Source organism: Astatotilapia calliptera, chromosome 13 (genome assembly GCF_964374335.1).
Source record: "Astatotilapia calliptera chromosome 13, fAstCal68.1, whole genome shotgun sequence".
NCBI classification, from domain to species: Eukaryota; Metazoa; Chordata; class Actinopteri; order Cichliformes; family Cichlidae; genus Astatotilapia; species Astatotilapia calliptera.
In genome coordinates this window covers 6,095,960-6,119,876 of record NC_137434.1, presented here as the reverse complement: position 1 = coordinate 6,119,876, position 23,917 = coordinate 6,095,960, and the positions used below count along the sequence as shown (strand labels likewise).

Sequence of the window (23,917 nt, the reverse complement as noted above, 5' to 3'; positions counted from 1 at the left end):
CCAGGTACGTACGTTCTTTTAGAGCAGAGCTACAGATTAAAAATGTCCAAGGCGAAGCGGTCAAAAGTCTGGCTGTACTTCACAGCAAAATATGCAAACTCAGCAGCCTGCAACAAGTGCTTTAAGCTGATACTGTGATACTGTCAAAGGAGGTAACACCAAGAATCCGATGAAACACCTGGCGACGCATAGCGGTTTTTTTTAAAAGCCCAGAAATGCGCCGTATTTGATAGCTTGCTGCGAGACCTCACACCGAGCGCATCTACTACCCCCAAAAACACGAAGAGGAGAGTCCTGGCCCCTAGCCCTGCCAGTGTAGCAGAAATGATGAGGATGATGATGCAGCAGCAGCCGCTCTTCTCTGCGTGAGTAGCTTCATGTTGTTCGAGTGTAATTTACGTTGAGTAGGCTAACCACGTTATTACATTAATGCATGTAAGGTGAACTAGCAAACATCATCATAGCTACATGCGGCTGTCTTCTTGTTTGATGGCAGATACTCCCTTCACCCTGGCTAAAAAGGCTAAAATGACCAAAGAAAAAGTGGAAAACAGTTAAACATGAGAGGTTTAGGACAAAGTTTGTGTTTTTTCCATTGTTTAAGCACTGCTTCCAGCCAAGAGTGATACCATATATGCCCCATAGCTGCAGAAAAGGCTAACATTGTTATCTTTTTACAAAAAACAGCTGAACATGAGAGGTTTTTGGACCAATTTTGTGTTCTCCATTCTTTAAGCACCGGTTTGAGCACCGTTTGAGCACCGGCACCGTTTCAAAAGTACCGATTTGGCACCGGTATCGGATAAAACCTAAACGATACCCATCCCTAATTAAGAGTACTCACATTTTGCATACTATTTAGAAATGTTCGCTTTCCAAGAAAAGTATGACCATGACACACATATTCCTGGATCGTATAGATGAGTGGGAGCTGTGATGTGAACATGCAAAGACAACAATGTTCACCTGAACAATGGCAAACAAGTTCCCAGGAACAGCAGGCTGCAAAACCTGCATCCTGACCTGGCTCATTTCTATTCCTATCTTTAAAATGATTCACCATTTCAAGGCGTTCTGTGTTGCCCCTGTTGCTTTTCAGGCTGCATCGCCCATCAGACAGCACAAAACACCTCATCAGTTTTACAGATTCAACCACTCGGTTTCCTGTTTACCTAAGCCTGGTCCCATTCGTCATCTAATATATCTAATCATGTCTAGCGCTCGGTCCCATCATTCTCTGGTGGCCTTCCAGCAGAATGCAGACATATATTAATATGAGATGAAAATGTGTGCACAGTCAGACAGGATGAGGAGTGTACACTGGTCATCATGAGAGATGTGTAAACAGGAATTGAGAGACAAAGTTCCATGTAATCTCTGTGCTCCAGATGCCAAGTTCATACAAACTCACAAATAGCTTTTGGCTAGACACAAGGACTGTTATCGCTAACAAAATAAAACCGTTTTAGCCACCTCACACAGCCTGTGGCAAAGATCTCCACTGAGTCACATACACAGGACATTATGTGACTAAAACTGACCACGTGCATTTCACCTCAGTGGACGTGAGTTTAAGGCACACACACAAAAAAAAACACACTAGATGTGCCTATGTGCACACACATACACGCACAGAAGCCCCCTTAATCTCTGATATTGGAGGGTTTAGGCTATAGAGCCAATATTTTTAGACTGTTTCTCACACTGACCCTACAGCCAAGTGTCATTTCACCCCCGCTGCAGTGCAGTGAGCAAAAATGAAGCTCTTAACACAATCAATGAATGACTAAGCGCACACTAATCACAATAACATTAGGTGCTAGAGAACAGTAAGAATAGCTATGGCCCCGCTCCTCTAGTGTGACACTTAATTAATCTGGTTTAATTTCTACTAATGGCTTCAGTTCAAACAAGGTGAAGAAGATTGAATTAAGTGTTAGAACTTATTAAATATTAGAATACAGTACATCATAAGAATATTATCAAGTATATTTATATGTGAGTATTTAACGCCTTAAAAATTCATGCCAACAACACTTGCCCCAAAATATCAGGGGCAGGGATAGCTCAGTAGGTAGAGTGGTGGCCCCATGATCGGAAGGTCGGGGGTTCGACTCCACTGAACGGCTACCCTGAGGTACCCCTGAGCAAGGTACCGTCCCTACACACTGCTCCCCGGGCGCTGCACTGGTGGCTGCCCACTGCCTCACTGGGTGAATGGGTTAAATGCAGAGGAACTATTTCCCTATGGGGACTAACACGCACACTTTATTTACTTTATTTATTGTAGAGCAGTGGTCCCCAACCCCCGGGCCTCGGACCGGTACCGGTCCGTGACTCGTTTGGTACCGGGCCGCGAGAGTTGAGGCTCAGGTGTGAAATGTATGGTTTTCAGGGTTTTTATCGGTTTTCAGCGTTATTTTGTTATCGTTTTTATCGTTTTCCTGGGTCTTTTCATGTGTGTTATGAATACATTTTCTTTTTTTCGGTACCGGTACTAGTTTTATTTTGTTGTATTTATCCGCGACACCTTAAAGGCCGGTCCGTGAAAATATTGTCGGGCATAAACCGGTCCGTGGCGCAAAAAAGGTTGGGGACCGCTGCTGTAGAGGACAATTATCTTCTCCAAAAGAGAGGCAGCCCTATAACCTCTACCAGGAGGTCACGTCATTGAATTTCTCAGAATATGTCTAATGTCTACTTTTTATACATTCACATTCAAACAGATGCAGTTAACCACTGTTCCAGTTACACTGGTTACACTTTTCCAGTTACACTGGAACAGTCATCGACTAGGATAAAGCGTCGGTGTTAATCTGCCACGGCAGAAGGCGGTGCAGTTGCACAGTCACTTGATATAGAGCTGCTGGTGCTCACTTTCCTAGCTGCAAAGCTGGAACTAGAAAATAGGCTGGACAGTAAGGGTGCGAAGCAGATCACCATTCCCGGGAAGCTATCTTCTTAAGTGTCCCTTCAAGGCACTACTTTACCTCTGTCAGCAGCCAATCAGATAAGACACTGTCTTTGGCTGTCACCTCTCATTGTTAGTGTCTGCAGATACATTTGCGCGGGCATGAAATGCAAAAAACAAGTTTCTTTCACGTCTCTTATACTGCTCCTCTCATCATTATCAACTTACCTGTATGACTAATCAACTTATTATTAATATAACAGAATGTCCAAAAAAAAATCAAACAACAACTTTTGTTTGCACTCCTTGAAGGTTGTTAAGTAAATCTTGCCTCTCAGAGTGACGGTGGCACTAACAGACCAGTACAAAACTATGGTCTTAAAGTAGCCCGATGCCTGTTTTAGGGTAATAAAAGAGTCAGTGAGTAAACAAAGGTCTGCTGGTGACTAGAGATGCTGCTATTCATGACAGCAGGGCGGAGGAGCTTAAAAATCTCTCTGCTCATTTCTCTGTGAGCACTGTTGCCCCAAAACTGTGTCCTTAAAACCATATAGCCTAGATAGAGCTACAGTATCAACACAGGTGCTTTATTAGGCCAAAATTCAACTGTGTGACTGCAGCTACACTCTGCCAATAACATCAGCTAGTTACGCAGATAATGACGAGTGCGAGAAACGACTTTAACTAGACACAGAACTAAGCTAGAGGTGTAAAGGTCAAAGCACACTGCCTGTAAAATATTATTGTTCTAGAGCTGCTGCACATATAAAGATCAGAATGATAGGCCACATGCAGAGCAAGCCAGGGAAAGTGTTTTAACAACGTGTTACAAGACAAAATCACCAAACTGATGCCAGCCCTTGTAAACCCGTGCGCTCTTCTGTGTTAGACAATTTTATATCCATTGGACAGTTTATATGATACGAGCAGTCTTTTTTCTTCTTTTTCTGCCATCAGTGGAATGTTTTTCAGTATCCCAACTGACACGCTGAGCAGACTTTGGAAAGAAACATACATTCAAAGTTTTATTTACAAGATTTAAAAAGGTTTCCACCTGTGCTATAGCTAAAGCACATACCCATAAAATCTAAATGAGCAGCATTAGCAGGTGAATAAATGTATTCCTTTTTTAGTAGGCATTTGTCTCCCTTTCTAACCAGCCTCTTGCTGGCCAAATTGGGTAATAAAAATCCGTGAAGCAGGCAAGGTGGAGACGGTACCATCTGTTCAGCTGCTACGTGAACTGGCACCTAAGACCTGGCCTGCCCGTAGAGCCTGAGAGATGCCTGTCTACAAGCCAGCAAGTGTTGACAGGCAGCAGGCAAACAGCCAGGAGAACCCTTCACATAAGTATGTGTGTGACTGTCTAGTCTTTTTTTTTTAATCTGTGACCTGTCAATTCAGTGCTGCTCACATCCATGTTACAAACACCTCTTTAATGTTCCAGTGGCAAATCTTTCTTCTATCAGTGAAGCCCACTGAAGCAGGTGATGGCCCTCTGATAAAGCAGAGGTATAGATCCAAATGCTGCTACTGAAATAAAGCTCAATTTAAAATGCATCACAGAGAGAACTGCCATAAAAACTGCACAAGCAGCTTTATTTAGAGTCCAATAAGACTTTAATCCTTGCTTGATTGTTTTTACTTCTTTATTAACTTCTCCCCCGTTGTTGCTGCAGGAGGAAATCTTTGTGACATTCGAGACTCAAGACAAGAAATAATAATAGGATGTCTCAGACAAAGATATGTTTGTGGTTGCCGAGGTCTATATATATCTTCCAGAGGAGAGCAGATGTGGTGGGGAGATGAGGGAGGGTCTGTATTGTTCAAGCTGTCCGCAGTGGAAACTTTACTGTCGGTAGTGGAAGACCAAGTGATAACCCTGTGGAAAGGCCGGGAGTGATAAGGCAGTGCGGGGGGACCACACACACACAAAAGCAACACAAACAGGCACACATGGAAAACTGGCAAAGCCCCCGTGACCATTTTTTGAAACAAAGGGGAAATCTGCAGGGAGTGGTCACACTCCAGCTTAGTCCTTCACAGCTCAGAAACATCAGCACAGAGCTGCAGATGATCCTGCTTTCAGCTGTGTGACCACTATTAGTGTGATAAATGCTGCATCCTGTGTCACATCTAATGTTATTTCATTATTGCTTTAGGATGACTATTACTGTGTGAAAACCTCATGAAAAAGAAAAGCACGGGAATAAATAATATAACTAATGTAATGTCTGAATTCCACAGTGTGAATAACCTTTCTTAGACCTGAGATAGGTAACACTGCTGGGCTCATAAATCAGTTAAAGTAGTTCATCTGGCAGTAACATTTGACAGTAACATGTAGTGAAATAACAGATTAGTTTAGACTTTCTGTGTGGAGTTTGCATGCTCTCTTAACTGGTTATTCTAAATTTGTCATAGGTGTAAATGTGAATGTGGATGGTTGTCTCTCTCTCTGCATTAGCCCTGCCACAAACTGGGGACCTGCCCTGGTTGCACCCCACCTCTCACCCTGCGGCAGCTGGGACTGTCTCTTACCTTTAAGTTGCTAACTACTCTGTAAATACCCCATGATCCAATTATTTGCACCTTTCTGTACAAAAGGATTACTGATCAATACAAAAAAAAAATCAGGATTCTGTATCAGTCACAGTGGCAACAGTGACTGCAATGCAAAGAAATCTAAAAAGAAGAGAAGACTTTGTTTTAAACATCCCTCTACATAAACAGCCATTAGACAGACAGAAAACTGATTATAACAGACTGTAATGCTGTTTGGAGATAAAAACAAAAACAAAAAACAACAATAACCAAATAATAATTAACAAATAGATGATCTAATAATCTATTAGTTTATCTATCAGTATTTTCTGGACAAAGAATGTCTGAGTTTTATATATACAGTAATATTGTGACGTTCACTAATGTCAACAAATAATGCATGCAGGTCTACAGTAATTGAGGGTCTTCTTTTTTCCTGCAGAAGTGAGGCTGAGAGTGGGAGGACTAATGATGCAGTAATTAAAGCAGACGCCAAGCTCCCGACACCACAGCAGCTTTCCGAGGAGTAACGCTCAATGCCATCCTCCTCTGCAGCTGGCTCTCAATTTACATGTGAGGGAAGGAAATAACATGAAGGTTCTGGATGCAGCACGACAACTGACCAGGCAAAAACCACAAAAGCTATATATTTCATTGTGCCGTGTCTTCAAACGTCCAGAGTCAAATGATGCAAAGATAAACCTGTTTGAAAGATGAAATGTAAAAGAAGCTACGTCAGTAGAGATGGAGAGTAAGTAACGAGTGCATATTAGCGTCACTGTGTATTATTGTGCTATCAGTGTACTTCTTGTCTTGCCTTAAATGGGAAGCAGAGGATGTCAAGCAGCCAGATACTGATGTTCACTGGGAGGCAGTGTTCCATTATGGCCAAGCAAGTTGTTGAGGCAAACCAGACACAGTTGTGAGTGGCAGAAGATCCACTTTTAACCGACGCAATACTCTGACTCATGCATGAACAGGCATTTTCATTCAAATGTATGTGTGTGACCTAATCATAGCTGATATTTATAGAAAGCACAGCATACAGTAACAGCATCCAGGTGCTCTGCATTACAGTATGTCTCCAGAGCAGGAAATCCTTAAGAACTAAGAGTCTGGAGGAAGAGTACGGTCATAAGCATAGTTAGTACCAGGCCCCGCTTAATGACTTGAGCAGGCCAGACAAGTTTGTACTTGTACCATAGGAGAAAAAAAAACAATGGCCTTAACAGGGAAATATTCACCCACGAACTGTACATGGATCAGAGACAATGAGCTCTCCCATCAAAGGCTTTGGGTTAAATAAACAGCTGTCCTGCTGGGAATGTGCACTTGGTTGTATATGGGGGGAAAAGGATAAAGGGAAATGGTGAGTGGAGAGGTCTCTGTAGGGCATAGAGCGAGTGAGAAGAAGCACAACCCAGCTGGTGAGGCATGTAGACACAAGGAGAGACGAGGCATTAAAGCTCACGAGTCCAAACTTTACGTTTCTGTCAAACTGTCAGTGAGCAACTTGGGGTTCTGCATGTTCCTAAGGATACTTATGCATGCAAACTGCAGACTTGAGCAGCCAGGGATCAAACCACCAACGCTCGCCTGAGATTTTTAGCCGATGCATCTATGGTATCAAATTAAAAGTCCTACATTCTCTTGTTCTTGAGTTATCGTGTTCACAAAGCTGGGTGTCCACGCCACCCCGCCTGACAAAAGGTGCCGGCATTTCGGTAGGAGATACTCCAATCCACTGTCTTTTTCTGCAGTTTATGGCTACAGTTATGCTTTTGGCTCAGGATATCGGCTTTGAGCTGAGAAATAGTTCATGCGACAATACTCTGAGCTCACAGGAGCTGTGGTCGTCCAAAATGGGGAAGTCTGAATTCGGGTATTTATTCAATATAAAATAAACTCTGATTTTGATGATCATGCCCATGTGGCTTTCTGAAGGGGCCTTCTGTTTAAATATCCCTTCACCCAGGCAAGAGGGCTGTCTTTATATATACATATTGACAGTTTCCTCTAGTTTCCAGTCCTAACTTTATATTTATATCAAAAATACGAGATGGGGTATTGATCTCACCTATCTTGATGGCAAAGATGCCATCAAAAAAACAAAACAAAATGAGTAGATAAAGAAATCCTAATTAAAAAAAAACGTCAGCTAACTTCTAATAAAGTGAACTACAAATATCTTTCACATCACAACGTTTAACCTACTTTTTACTCATCAGTGTGTGCAGCAGCAACCTCCTTCAAACCAATTTTAGCAGCCGCAGCTTCACAGTTTGGTTATCACCATCATCGTCACGACAGGCAACAGTCATTCACTGCTTGACGTTTTATTGCAGGCCGACTGACTATCCTGCTGTGGCTTATAAAGAGTCAACACATTCAACTGACCTTTGAAATCATTTAAACAACACACGATACAGGCCTTAATTTTGCAGCTTGCTGCAGTTAAATTACAAGATGAGGCAAGGACATAATTGTCTTTGAAGACATTAGAAGTTGTAATGACAAAAACAGAGTTCAATTAACATAATTTTTGTTTAAAAAATGAAAATCAAAATGAAGTACTACTAACCCTAACATATAATCAGACAGGGTATGTAAAAAAAAAAGAATCCACTGCAAAGCTTTTCTGTGACCAACACACAATTTTCATGCATCCCATTTCTAAACCTAACCCTACAGCTTCTGGTGATGTGGGGCAGGGCAGGGGAGGACAGACTAAACTCCAGGTCCTGCCTTTCAGCCTTTACCACAGCTCTTTTATTCAAGACGCTTGGCTTCTGTGGTGACAAAAGAGGTATGAACACTTCTGTAATCATTCAGTTTGTATGTCTCCCTCAGCAGACGCGACAGCCTAGAGAAAACGCAGCAGGGAAGAGAAACACGTGAGCATGTGTTGCTGTGAGTGTTTGACTATAACAAACAGTAAGTGTAAAAGTTTCATGTGAGTGAAGTGGATGTGGATCATAGATAAAAGCATAAGTGGACAGAAGGCCTGCTGTTGCTAAGCAAGCTCTTTAAAACACACTCTTTGGGTTTACAAGATGAAAGTCAGCCAAATTCCTTTGATAAACACCACTGACGCGAGCTAAAATACTGAACATAAACTGCACGCACAACTCCAGGTATAAACACCAACATGTTCACAGCAAGCTGTTGGAAACATAAACCTCTTACAGCAAACTCTGCTACATTTTTAGTGCACAAATACAAATGTTGAGAAAATCCTGGCTCTGGGTTTATGTTTATCGAGTGTAGAAGATCCCAGTTTGCTACACAATGCGCACGGTCGGCGAGTCAGCAAGGAGCTGTGAACTTTCCGACCACATCAACAGAAAAAAGAAACCGTTCACGTGGTGCATGGACAGAATCCCCTGTGTGCAACACCTTTATCAACTTACAGACAGCAGGTGAGAAAGAGGTTCCACTGAAACCCACGTGTGCTGATGTTAAAAGTTTGATGTCTAATATCACATGCAAAACAAGGAGATGCTCAACATCTATGAGCTTTCTAAGAAATCATCATATTGGTACTTTATGTATTATATACAGTACTGTGCAAAAGTCTTGTGTCCCCCTCACTGCCAGACCTCCAGGCTTTCTGAGAGTCTTTCAGTTTTGCTTTGAATATTGGTTGCTTTTATCAGAAGAATGTTTTCTTAGTGTCTTTGTTTTTTATGCCACTTAACACTGGCCTATGAATAATTCAAATATAAAAAAGACACCTAATTTAAGGGAAGAACCAGTGTGTCCATATGCATAAAAGACAACTTTAGGCGCTTTGTTACTAGAAAGTGTCACTATTACTATTTACTATTTGCTTCCATTTCTTTATCTGAAATTATGAAAAATGCCAAAGAATAACACAGTTTGACAGGCATAAAATAGTATTTTTCTACCAACAATTGATTCCCAGAGAGTTTTTAGCCAAAAACTTGGCACATCTCAGCATGATGTACAGTGTGTCCTTGAAATACTTGAGGAAACTGGACAAGTGGAGGACAACAAAAGGAATGTGGGATCTAGAAACTATCTACAGCAGATGAGCAGTATGTTATGTCCTTAAAAAATAGAAAGAAGTTTGCATGCAGTACCTTCACAGTTTGATCCCCCATGCAATTCAATGTGAAAAGCACCTAACTGGCAGCAGCTTGATTTTTTCAGACAATAACTCCAAACACATTGCCAATGTAGTAAAAGGATACAAAAACATACAATGGAACACTATCAGCCATCGACTGGCCTCCCCAGAGCCTGGACCTCAACATTATTGAAGCAATCTGGGATCATCTTGACAAAGAATGGGAAAAATAACTAATAATCTTAATAATCTGCACAAGTTTCAATAATCTGCTGCACCTATTTCCCACTTGTCTAACACAGCGTACAGAAATACGAGGTGGCAGATGACTTTCGCACAACACCTTACTTGGACTGCATTTCCTACTCTCATTTGTTGGCCTTCTTGCACGCCAGCACTGGCCTTGTCAAAATGATGCAAACACGTTTTCATTAACTCCACAGAAAACATCAAAACAGACTACTTTTTTTATCCATTTTTTGTAGTCAAGCTCTTATTAAAGGTGTCAGTTAGTTCACAGTTGTCAGCCCCTGTGATTTAGCATTCAAACTTCAATCTGCACAAGGACAATTCATCTTCTTTGTGTTGCTTCTCAGAGACAGCTATCTCAAAGTCTGAACAAATAAAGCCAAAGCTGCTGTATCTGCATCACAAGTTGTCAATAAAGGAATGTGAGATGTTCTTTCAATTGGATAAACGCACTATTAAGGTTGACGCTGAACAGAATATCATACCGCAGATTAGCAACTAACTTTACCACTTTACCATGCAACATTATACAAAACCTGCAATCAGTGCCAGCTTTTAGTATCTCTATTATTGGGCAACGACCTTCACTTACAGGAAGAAAGAAAGAAACCTCAGAGTTACTATCTAAATATGCAACGTATATCCTCTGATACAATATCTCGACAGGCAGACAAGTCTGGACACGGAGCTGCTTTGGAAAATGAACTAATGCTACAACAAATTTTTTCCATCACTGATCATTCTGTTTTTGTCTATTAAGCGAGCAGTAGTTGTAGTAATAGTTAGTAGTAGTTATAAAATGCCTTCTGTCATCTAACCCACAGTTTAACACGCCAACTCAGCTAAAAACCAAACTATTTATCAAACTACTTTTGCAGAAAAATGTCAATATGTGCAGAAGAAGCACATCTGGACACTTTATGTGGGACATGACCCAGCTTACCAACCCTCTAACCCAGCTTGCTAAAAGAACCCGGTTATCTCACCATGTAAATATCATAAACTAGTTAGCTAATATGAACCTCTCTAAATTTGGTTTACTTTTTACCTTGTGCTTAATATAAACCTGTTGGCTCAGGTCAGCAAAAATAAGACTTGCACAGTGACTTGATAGAAATTTTGCACTAAATCGAAAGTCTCCTGTTCTTGGGATCTGACATTATTGATCTTTTTTCCTCCCATTGCACATAACCTACTGTAACCCTGAGTGGAGTTTCATGAGCCATCACTCTTGTATCTTCTGGGAATCTTATGAATGAGTCTTTAGACTCATCAAGGGGCTGGGTGGGGAGCTGTCCCCTCACTTGCTTTCCCAGCTGGGATAATTATGTTTCTTGGAGTAAACCCAAACTTCCTTTGCACCGCATCAACACTCCCACCCTTATCCCTTATCTGGGCCCAGTGGGACCTGGCCATTCTTTGTCCGGGTCTTTTCACAAAACCATTATCAAATCCTCCAGAGTAGGGTCAATGACCTCAAGGAGAAAAAAAAGTGGCCATCTCAAGCCACTGTAAAATCCCTGTCTCCTGGTATGTGTTACCGAGAGCCTGTATCTGGATTCATATATATGGCTGTGACTGTGAGTGCATCCTTTCCCCCAAGAGAACCCCAATATAAACTCTACTGTCTAGTTTGCCTGTTGTTCAGGCAAACTAGGTGGAAACAGCATGTTCCCCACATGAGCAACACGATCATATGTACTTTTACTGATTTGGGCCTGAACTGACTTGCCTGCTCAGGTACCCAAACCTGGTATTAAACAGCAAAAAGAAGACTTTATTATCTGAAAACTAAAAATAAGCACTATCTAGCTTATTATTTAGCTGAAGAAGTAAATTCAATATGACACAGTCAGAATTTCATCTGAACTTTCATACAGAGTTTGGGGCAGATTTACTGACTAGCTGGTTTATTTAATTGTTCAAAACTGTTGCTTTAGACGCATTAATTTCTGTCATATGTGGTTATAGTGTTTAGGGTTTTTATTAAACAGGCAAAGCTTCAAATAATGACATCTGCATATGGCCAAGAACTCCCTGTGATCCAAAACTCAGGCTTCAGACTGGTTTCTGGGAGTTTTTTCTACTGTTTAAGCCGCATGACATCAGCAGCAGCGAATCTCCCAAATATGGTCATCTTTGTCTCAAACCTCTTTCTAAAAGCAGAGAAGGCACCCGAAATAAAACTGAAGACTGCAATGCTACTAATAAGATATTTTACTTTCACCACATTTAAGACTTTTCAGGGGATCAGTGGAAATTCCACAACACCCCTACCCCCCCAAAAACCACACCAAAGTGGTTTTAATTAAATCTTGTGGTTTCCAAAAATAAATTCAAACAAAGCACCAAAAATAAAAGAAACCATTAAAACTGTGCATCAAAGAATAACACACAAAAAAAATCAGATCACAACTCCCTTATTGTTCCCACTGTAACAGTGATAGGTTGAAACAAGGCGGTGAGACTGGCAAACATTCCATCTTGGCATTGACTGGCTGTGCAAAGGAAACCAAAATGAGCATATCGTTTATTAGCGCTCATACCAGAAATTCACACGCGCCTCAGCTGATCTGATAACGTGCGGACAGCGACAGGTTCGCTGGCATCAGAATGGGTGTCCACATCTTACTTCCCTGTTCCAAACTTGTGGAATACATTGCTCTTTCTAGCAAAAAAAAAACAAATGCCAGATTCCTGAAATTCCATCCGTACCTTCTTAACTCAGTAGCAACCTGTCCAGAGTCCAATCCAGGCCTATTAAACCACAAAAGCAGCCCAATCCACTTAAAGAGCCTTAGTTTTTCTTGCCTTAGCATAAAAAACAAATACACTGATTTTCACTAGCAGGTGAGACGTCAGCTGAGTGAGCGAGCACACAGTGCTGAAAGAATGTGGCCATATGTTGCTCAGACCACCTCTTAATGTGGTCCGAGTGATCAGACCTCAACAGGTCAGGCTGGAGAGTTTGCAGGAGGCAAACGTGCATGTCTGATATACCTTTTCAGTCTGTGGTGCAGCAACTTTTTCCACTTCTGAAATGAGGCTTTAATGCAAATATTGCGTAAAATTTCACAACATGCAAAACACTCGTTTATTGCATTGAGGTTTTCTGCTGATACCAGGCTCACGAAACCCTTATACATTGTCAGTACCACCAAAGAGTAATTTGCAACAAAAGCATCTGCTTTTGCACCTCCCAAAAAAGTATGTTTCTTATAGTAGCACTGAAAAGAAGAAATTGCACTCTCATCGTAAAGTTTTAACAACAACAACAATGGATGCTCTATAACTAATATTAAGATGCACATTTACCAATGACTGGTGCTATAAGAGAAATGTGGTACTTGAAAGTCTGGGCTGCTGTTCCCTTTTGGTGCCATCTTTCAGCCTTCCTTCCAACATCTTTTCCTTTTTGAAATTCTAATTCCACGTTATGACAGGATGGAGCAGGGTTAGCGCAGGGAGAACACCAAAATAGCATCATCTGATCTTTCTTTCATAAACCTTTCCACTCCTGCAGCAACACACTGGGACAGACTTTGGCAGCGGAAGAAACGCGAAAAAATAAAGCAGTCAGCTTAAGTATTTAGTCACAGTCCTGGGCCGTTGAGCTCCTCGGTAAAACACGGGTTACACCAAAAAGGATCCGATATTAAGAAGAAAACCCCCCATCCTACATCGTTAAGTTTCCTCCTCTTCCATCTCTTATCAACACTGCATCACGTCTGGGATCACACATTCGCACTACTATTGCCAACACTATAAATACACACCATGAACGCACAACTACATTATTCAGTTTGGGAATTCACTAGCATCTGCCATGTGACTGGCAGCTATATTTAGCTTCCAGGGTCTATGTGGGCTGCAGCAAAATCATCACTTGTTCAGAAGGAAAAATGCATTTTTAACCACTTTGCTTCTCACCTCTAATGAGACGCAGAGGTTGCGTGGGGTAACAACAAAAAATACTTCCTCACCACACCAGACATTTGATGTAATAGTTACTGAAAATACTGGCAGCTAGCCTCTTGGTTTGAGGCAGGTGCTTTTTTTTTCCTGCTCTGTTCCATTTTTAGTGGTGTAAATATGCCAGCTCAGTGGGATCCAAGCTGTGAAAGCCTGAGCTAATGAGCTGTCTGTCAGTGGACAGGACAGATACAGAGAGAAACAAGAGACGAGATGGAAAAGAAGTTGGAAGACAGAACCCACAAAAGGGGACATTCATAGTAATTTATTGCTTCACCATATGGTTATATTGGCTGAGTAAACAAAAGATGTATATGTCATCAAAAACAGAGCGGATTTCAACTGAATGAAAACTACAGTAAGATGAGCCAATAGTAGTAGTAGTAAAGTACAGTAACAACTCTGCCCTACATGTAAGGTAGCTGAAAAATGGGCATCTGTTTGTCAGATTTTAATCATTTAGCGTAATCACAGGGAGCTCTCCAAGGACAAATCTTCAGAAGTCATGATATGATCTCTCAGTTACTATTACTTTCAGTTTAAACCAGAGATTAAATACTGGATAAGGACACTCAAGTCACACCTACATTGTTTCCTCCGAACCGTAACGGAAACCTTTTCATTCTCTCACTTTTTTAAGCAGCACGATTACACACCATGTCAACACAGAAGGCGTGGCAGGAGGAGCGCGTTAGCTGAGCAGCAGCCTCGAAGCCCCAGTCAGTGTCTACACAGGAGGCGATCGGGCTCCTGTTGAGCTGTAGGTCAAATTGAAACATCCAAAGCAACAAAGATTACAGAAAGACAGCCCTGTTCAGCTAATGTCCAAATATTATATTAGGACATAATATTGGATTTTTTCACTAAAACACTGATAAAAGTGGACTGCTGCTGTTATTTCTTTTTAGGAAAGACAAACTTAGCTATTCTTTATTGAGAGGCAGGCTTGACCCTGAAACTGCATGCTCATTGGCTAACGACTAGTGATGCCATTGAGTGTGCAGTTTTGTACTGCAGACAATCCTCCATCTTGAAACACGTTGAGTTGTCCACCAAATGGGAAATGATACGACCACCCCGACCTCCCCAAATGGTTGCCAGTGGTTCCTGGAGGTTTCTGGCTGTTGGGTGCAAAGACGTTGCTGCTCCAATAGCCTCCTAAAGACCTCCACAGCTGCCTGTAATTTATAATGTTAGCCCAGAAGTAGATTAAATTTTTAAAAGTGTGACGCAAACCGTAAATTCATATAGATTGTCTTCAAAGTTAAAGCTGTTTGTGCCTATATTGTGGTTGTGAAAATTGCTCAACAACTGCATTTTTGTGATATTATGTAGCACTCTTCATGTCTAATGCATATTTGGGCAGAACTACTGAAATAGAAGCTCAAACCATGTTTTATACTGGCTTACTTACCCAAGCGTAGCATTTATTTTGGTTTATCAAATGGCCAAAAATAAAGGGAAAAAAATTCAGTGCTTAACCCATTTAATCCCAAATTTTTCCCTGCAAAATAAGTGCATGTATTTTATTCCTTAGACTTCCCCTACACATAATTTGTTTTAATGTCATAAGGGGTTAAAATGGCAACAATTGGGATCGATCATGTCTACACGTGCAGTTATCCTCCAAAAGTATATTCTGAGCCAGAAAAAAAACCCTGAGTTATGTTCTGGAAATAGTTTGCTGCTGTTATTTTTTCTTTTACCCAACAGGGAGTAAAAGTCTGCCCTCTGAAAAAATTAAAAACCAGGGCTGTGAGAGGTCACAGTAGAGCTGGGCGATATGAGATTTTTTCATATCACGATATGTTTTTTTCATTTCAGGCGATAACGATATCTATCACGATATAAGCCAAATAACTATATTTGTAAGATTTAAATGTGCCGTTGCTCACAAGTAAAATGTGAAATAATCAGCAGCTTGTTTTTATTTAAATATTTATTTCCCATAATAAGTTCAACAGGGTAGATGTACTTAAGGAACATGAGACTTTTTCAGATAAATAAAGGCAAATATTGCAAACTACACAAAAGGCAGCCGCTAAAGCGTTTAAGTTTCAAAATAGAACAAACGAAACAGACTAAATTGTCAATTCCACTTAGAAATTATTAATTCTAAAAATAAATCTTAGTTTGTGTTACAGAATAACAGAGAAAACTGACTAACTTTTGTCAATATCAAATAAACTGAGAACTAAAAGGAAATTCTCAATCTCTCCTTGTTGTATAGGTGAGCTTTTCAAACAGTTTTAACAGTTACTTTAGTCTGACAAAAGCCGAATGACGAATTAGCGCTTCCAGTCAGAGACTGAGGCTACATCCACACGTACACGGGTATTTTTGAAAACGGAGATTTTCCGTTTTCGTTTTAAAAAATAATCCCGTCCACACATAAAGGCAGAAATGAAGAAAAACGCTGCTATGAACATGCCAAAGCAGCAGGTGGCGCTAGATTCCTAACCGTGCAGAAATGTTGGCCAATCAGAAGTCTAGAAGCCTCGGTGGGAAAAAGTAAACAAAGCTGCGGCATAGAAGCAGAACAGAGTCGTATGTGTGGACGGACAGTAACTGTGTGTATATGTAAGCATTTAAACACTGCAGAGAGTAGAATTAACAGTATTGTAGAAATTCATTTCACCGAAACAATAACGTGGCGCACAGTGTGACGCATGCACCAGTTTATTGTATTTCCAGACTTGCTTTCGGCACAATTTACAGTGCACGCTACTCTGTTTTTGTCAGACTTGAAATAGCCGAAATACCTTCACACTACGGAACTTCTATGGCTCTTCCGTTCGACAATCTCTCCGGCGTTGGAACCATCATCTGTTTTCTCTTCGGTCACGCTCGGTTGATTTTTCTAGTCGGCACACTCATTTCCTCCATTACGCGCTGGCTGCTTCCCAAACAAACACACGTGCGGCTTGGCACTTGTGCTGTACGTAACAAGTCACGCGACGTGACGCTGCGGCTGTGATTGGTTCGGCTCTGCGCTACTTAGTTTGGATTGGCTGACCTTTTTTTTATTTTATTTTTTTTATTTTTTATTTTAAGAGGACAAGAGCGGCGAGGTCTATCGCGATAGCTTAATTTCTCTATCGAGTAAAAGTTATATCGCGATACATATCGTTATCGTTCTATCGCCCAGCTCTAGGTCACAGCGGGATAATTTGATGGCAACAAAGTCTGGCCAGCACAGTGTCCCCCTTTAACAGACAGAGACTAAACACTCCAGGGTTTTCTGAACATGATTACCCAATGATAATTGAGCTCAGCTCCGGCACTTAACTAATTCTAACCAATCATCAACCCTTTCAGACACAATGGCACCTATTTCTAAGGTGCAAAGAGAAAAGCATAAAGTGTGAATTGGTCCAAACTAGTGCAGCTACAGCATCTTCTACAGTTTGACTTGTTCCACCTGAATTAGAAAACCAATTACCAATTAGTTCATTTATTTTCCCCCTTTATCCTGTCTTCACCAAGCTTACACTTCAGTGGGATCATTAATCTCCATCTGTGCTTAATTATGCAAAACAGGGTGGCTCAGGAATCCAGCAGGACCCATGGGACACCTACTGTGTTTTCACACTGTGGCTTCAGGAAGGGAAGAGTTTATAAAAACCTAGCCCGGAGAGAACAGGTCCCGTATACGGTAATGATAGCTTCCTTTTCTGGTAGTAGTTTAATATGCTCAAGTTCAACATGTATCAATATATGGTTGAGATAAATTAAGAAAATTTGTTACACAGGAAGCCAGCATTTGAGCTGCAGTGGCAGAAACCTCAATACGGCTCTTTACTTTACTGCTTTACGATGCTAATGAAAAAAATACCTGACTGAAACAGACACGGGACAGGGATCAGCACGGGACTGAATGGACATAAATAATAAGAAGAAAGACTTCAGAGTCCTGTTGTATGTGGTGCTGGGGTCAATTCACAACAAAAGTCAAAGGGCAAACAGACCACGGGGGGAGGGATGCTTCCTTAGAGCCACAAAAGCGAGCGTGTGAGAAAACAAAAGACAGATGAAGGGTAAACCTTGATGGTCGTTTTAAACACAGGACAAACCAGTGTTTGCTCCCATAATTGGATTCACTGAGCATGGTTCACAAGGCCGACAGCGAATGGCTTGAGCTCGAGGACGATTCTGTAATGCTTATCAAACAATAACTGATAACTACAGTTATCGCATCAGCTTAATTACACACCGAGGCTGACCAAGAAAACACTGGTTTTAATCGCATGGACCACGAGAATGGGTTTAAACTGCGAGACCCAAATGAATACTGTTAGATGCTTTGAAAAAAAGCCAAACACTTTTAAGTTCCTGTTCGATGTAAAATGTCAAGATCAAAATGATTCAAATTCATTTGAAGTCTTGGCAATGGGACTGCGGCTGTAGGCAGGTGTTTCGAGCTGTTTTCACACATGCACTGCAGACAGCACAGAGGTGCACACAAGGACTGAAATATTACCTGCAGTCGGAGTGGATCATAGTAGATATTCAGCCTGCCGGCTCCCCAAGTAAAAAATGTGAAGTCACATTGTACCAATATGCGAATAATACAGGTACAGCAAATAGTACAGCATTCACCGCTAGCGAGCGGGCTATAGCACTGCATCCTGCACCCCTACTCGGGCAACTTCCTCGCCTAAACCGCACAGAGCATTTCCAGTACTGCGAGCATGGCTGAAGTGGACCGTTTCCTTCTGTGATGCATGTGAGAAAGACTGCACTGGCCAAAAGTTGATGTCTGAAAATGACTGATGACCATATAACATAATGTTAGCAGCATTACAGCAACACCGGTTTGTTTACAATAAAAATTAGGCTTATAGCAGGTACTGCTTTATACTGTTTTTTGTGTTTCTATTATTTAGCCCCACTTTTTTCTCGCGCGAACTGCCTGTAAGTGTCAGAAACCATTTTTCTAGTTCAGGACATGATTTCCCTCCTTTTTTTAAAAATATGTGTATGTCTATATATATGTGCCCGTCAAGCCCTTTTGAACCATCACATGTGATTGGGCCATAGGAACAAACTGATCTGAATCGATGACAGAATATAAATTTTTAGGTGTGTTTGTCTTTATGTACAAGAACATAAAACATTGAGGTTTCTAGGGTGCACATTTGTCTTAACGGCAATAATAACAATATAACAGTAATAATAACGATAATGATGATAATAGTAACTACACATATATGGGTTTTTGCCTTGATCATCTCCACTGTGCACTAGACAGAAAGACTAATAAAATAATGCGACATAGGCTTCCTTCCATATGGTTCCCCACAGGCATAATAGGACGTGATCTAACAGCTGCCATCAGCTCACCTTACTGAGCAAATCTTGTCAACTATCCACGGTCATCTAGTTCTTATTTTTAAGCCTTTCACCTATAATTTTAGTCTACCAAAAGAAAAGAAAAACAATCAGCGTATCAACCAATACTTGCAGATTAGCTCTACGTGCTAAAATCACACCACAACTGCATGTTACATCTGTTAGTGATGGGTTTATATTTGTAATGTTTGCAACATTACAGTAGCAGTGCAAGGTCGAAAAAGAATATCTGCCATTTCAAGACAAGACTCAGTTAGATGATATCGTACTATACATGCATATTCTGAAGGCCTGACACAGTTTATATTGCATCTTGGCGAATTAGTGTCAGGCTGCATTTCCTAGCGCGCAATTTAAAACAGACTAAAAGTGGAAACGGTATTAAAAGCAGTTAACAAAGACTTCATTCAGCCCACATATTCATCATAAGGATGCAAACACATCAGAGACTAGATTGCCTTATGCATGACCTGCACACCCACTCAAAGCAGGAAACATGGATATTACATTTCAATTCAGAGTTTAGTAAGGAAAAAAAGCCAGAAAAATAGCACAGGACACCCAAAGCTTGGTGCTTGTGAGTGGTGGCAGGCTATTTATAGGCTTACTCCAGTCAGAGAGATAACTCTTTCCTTATGTTGTGGATCGGCACTTCACAAGAGTGAGAGAAGAAGAAGAGGGGGTACTCAGTGCTGACACAACACTGAAAGTGACAGAAAAGTGTTTGCCCCTCAACTTGGTGCCAGCAGGTACCAGACTACTTTCGTAGACCAAGTGAAAGATAATTACATAATAATGACAAAACAGATGTCATTCAACAACTTCAACTGGCACGCCTAATAAGGCCTGACACACCTATTTTAGACATAAGACGTCTCTGCTGTCTTGACATGTGCATGTGGCACTGTCAAGAGTGGATATCTGAATGCTGCCTGCTCTCCTAACATCTCTGTTATTCATAACACTGGCTGCAGGACACATTTGACATGAATGGAGAAAAGGAGCAAAACATCAGTTGCTGCTGCACTTGTTTTTTTAAAAGCTGAATAACGACTATTTTATACACTCTGTATCACATCAACTAAAAAATAATAATAAAAAATACAGTTCTGATACAGACAGGATGCATGTTTGGTTTTTACTGACTGTGATGCACACAGACTGCTTCACATCAGCCTAGAGGGTGAGTCTTCAAATAGTAAACAGCTACTGCATCCCTGATTAGCTCAAGTTACAGTCAGTGGCAATACTACAGTAATAACAAGCTACGGGTTATCTTCCCGCCGCCGTGCATACACAGCAGGCAAGAAACCAACCCAAGAAACATGAGAGAAAAAGTGGGTCACTGCATATGTTGAACACGTAACCCGTAAAGACAGACGGGTGTACGGTGTGTTTTTAAGGTTGTCAGAGGGCCCCCGGTATAACGGTACAGTAGCTGTTTAAGCTACCGCACGCGACTTGACACATACACGAGTCGTGACCAGCTTTGATATTATTTAGCATGATAAAAGACACGGAGTTGACCGTGTGGCGGGAGAAATAACGAAGCTAGAACTAAGCATTGGCGTGAAGAGACAGCATTGACAGACTGTGTTTATCAATGGGGAAACTCACATCCTCGAACAGGGATCCAACGTTGGCTGTCACCAGCAGTATTCCTGTGCCTTGCGCTGCTGTCAGCTTCCCTGCCATAATTCTCTCTCTCTTATTTCTCTCTCTCTCTCTCAGGTGGGTTGTGGACTTGTATAGCGGACTTTAAAGGTAAGAACCTTTAAAAAACAACAACAACAACAACGTGAAGAAGAGGCCCGTGAATGTCTCACGAAACTGGTTAAAACACTGCGAATTTGCGACTGGAGCCCGGGTTGAGGTTGCTTGGCTGGAGCATATTTTTCAGCAGTGGCCGTACATCTACTAGGAGTTGCTTTGCAGTAGAAGGTCCGTTGGTGGTGGTGGCGGCGGTGGCGGTTTAGCGTGCTGTTTCTCGCGCTACTTTTTCACGTTCAGAGCCATCGTAAAAGTTTCGGTTTTAATCCACGGCGAGTGCAGGAGGGCTCTGGTTCATTCCAGCGACGAGTGTTTCCCTGGCTTTTGTGCAGTGTAAAAGTCTCCCTCCTAAGGTAGGACGCTTTGCCAGGACCATTGCCTTCACTGTTTAGAGAGGATAGGCTGGAGTCCTTCAGTGCTCTGACGTCACCTTACCAATGAAAACACGGCGCGTTTTAAAGGGCCAGCGCACAGAAAACACTACCGCTCTGCCTTCTAACGTCACTGCACCCATTATCGGACTAAACTGGTCTATCTCTGAGCGACTGTTTGTCTTTCTGACTTTGTCCTGATATGCTTTTTGTATAATTTACTGCAATTTAGAAAAACTCCCTTTTTGTTTTGTTTCTTTTTTTAACCATTGTTGTTCCTTACATCTCTGTCAAAAGGAAATTTATGCGTAGTTCAGGATGATTGCAGTCAGATGTTACATCACTCTTTCTCTGCAACTTGTTGCAGTTCATTGGAAACAAAATTAACAAAATATATTACAATGGAAATATTTACAATGGAAATAGCCATATTCTGTTAATTTAAAAAAAGAAAATTGGTTTCCCATGAAGTGCAGCATGTTGCAGAGACATGCCCAACCATAGGCAAGGCAAGGCAAGGCAAGTTTATTTATATAGCACAGTTCAACAACAAGGTGATTCAAAGTGCTTTACAGAGACATTAAAAATCAAAAACAATAAAAAGCATGATTTAAAATTGATTTTAAAAAAACAGTAGATAAAATCAGAACACTAGATAAAATCAGTAGTTAAAATATACGTTTTGAAATTTAAGCTTAAAAGTGTGGATTTGGTGCTTTATTCAAATACAGCTGAGAATAGGGGAGTCTTCAACCTGGATTTAAATAAACTGAGTGTTTCAGCTCACCTGAGGCTTTCTGGGAGTTTGTTCCAGATATATGGAGCATAAAAGCTGAATGCGGCTTCTCCGTGTCTGGTTCTGACTCTGGGAACTGATAAAAAAACGGATCCAGATGACCTGAGGGATCTGGAAGGTTCGTACTGGGTCAGGAGGTCACTAATGTACACTCAACAAAAATATAAATGCAACACCTTTGTTACTGCTCCCATTCCCCATGGGATGGACGTAGAGACCTAAAATTCATTCCAGATACACAATATAACCATCCCTCCCAAACAGTGGTCACAAATCAGTCCAAATGTGTGGTAGTGGGCACATCTGCTATATTGAGATAATCCATCCCACCTCACAGGTGTGCCACATCAGGATGCTGATCTGACATCATGAGTAGTGCACAGGTGTACCTCAGACTGCCCACAACAAGACATTGTGATATATATTTGTGTGTCATCTGCATAGCTATGATAGTTTATTTTGTTGTTCTTTATAATCTGTGAAAGTGGGAGCATGTAAATGTTAAACAGAAGGGGTCCCAAGATGGAACCTTGGGGAACTCCACATGTGATACTTGTCTGCTCAGATGTGAAGTTACGTATTGATACAAAGTATTTCCTGTTTTCTAAGTATGTTTTGAACCAGTTTAGTACAGTTCCTGAAAGACCTTCCCAGTTCTCCAGTCGTTTGAGTAATATGTTGTGGTCAACTGTATCAAATGCTGCACTGAGATCCAGCAAAACTAAGACTGACATTTTTCCACTGTCTGTATTCAGACATATGTCATTAAACACTTTGGTCAGAGCGGTTTCAGTGCTGTGGTTCTGTCTAAAACCTGACTGGAAGGCAGCAGTTATTCTGTTTTAAGAAGTAACTGAGCTGTTGAGAAACTGCTTTTTCAATGATCTTACCATACAGCTCCCTGACTGGTGATGTAACATTTGACTCCAATCATCCTGAACTAGGCATGCATTTCCTTTTTGGCAGAGAGGATGAGGAAGGTTCAGGCATGTCAGGCTACTCTCAAACCACAAACCAGGTGTAACTAACATGTAACTAACAGATCCATTAACATGCAGTATATTGTTGGAATTTTCATTGCTACTTCTAATCTGCAGAGTTATTTTTTTAGTTGCTGTATCATAATATAATTTAAAAAAAACTTTATTGGCACATTTGCAAACATATAGCCTACTTAGTTCATCACAGTTTCACAGGCTAGAGTTGCACTGGTTCATGAGGCCAGTCAAGCCTGTTTGAAACAGCTGCTGGCAGTTTACTCTCTAAAAAGAGTTTGCGATGCCTAATAAACTAAGAGTTGGACAACAAGAACACACAACCTGGCAATCTAACAGAATTAAAATTTTAACTGTTGGGTGGCAATAATATACTCATAGCTATAAATAAGTTTAAAGTAACTTTGAGAGATTTTTGGCCACTAGAGGGCAAAAACGCAAATTAAACCAAGTTACTGAACTCTTGACCATGTTTGTGCCGTGATATCCTTTGGAGCATTTTTAATCAGATTATCTATGCTAATTTGATAACTAATCACTCCACCGTCTCATTTAAATATAGTCACTCTAAAAATTATGCTAAAATAATGCTATAGTTATTCATTGCTAATATCAACATTTGTGGTTGTCTTCAACCTTAGCAGTGGCGATGTGCTGGTTGAGAGATGAGGTCTGGCAGGAGTCTCTCAGCTATGATGTTTGCAGATGACATAGTGATCTGTAGTGAGAGCATGGAGCAGGTGGAGGTATACAGTGGAGAGAAGACTAATGAAAATCATTAGAAGCAGCAACACATGTATATGAATGAGAAGAGGACAGGTGGAAAGGTGAAGTTGGAAGGAGTAGAAGTAGTGCAAGCGGATGAGT

At 41.0% G+C, this 23,917-nt stretch overlaps 1 protein-coding gene across 3 annotated transcripts in view; it reads right to left on the bottom strand.

Annotated features, from left to right (window-relative positions):
* Positions 1-21,280, bottom strand: part of inpp5a (inositol polyphosphate-5-phosphatase A) — a 153,703-nt gene extending 132,423 nt beyond the window's left edge. For 2 of the 3 annotated variants that reach the window (XM_026190029.2, XM_026190031.2), the window contains exon 1: positions 20,736-21,280. In XM_026190029.2, the coding sequence (XP_026045814.1) occupies positions 20,736-20,813 (78 nt within the window). In that variant the 5' untranslated portion in view covers positions 20,814-21,280. The remainder of the gene's footprint in view (positions 1-20,735) is intronic. The other variant, XM_080287730.1, reaches the window with a different exon arrangement.
* Between the last annotated feature and the right edge of the window lie 2,637 nt (positions 21,281-23,917).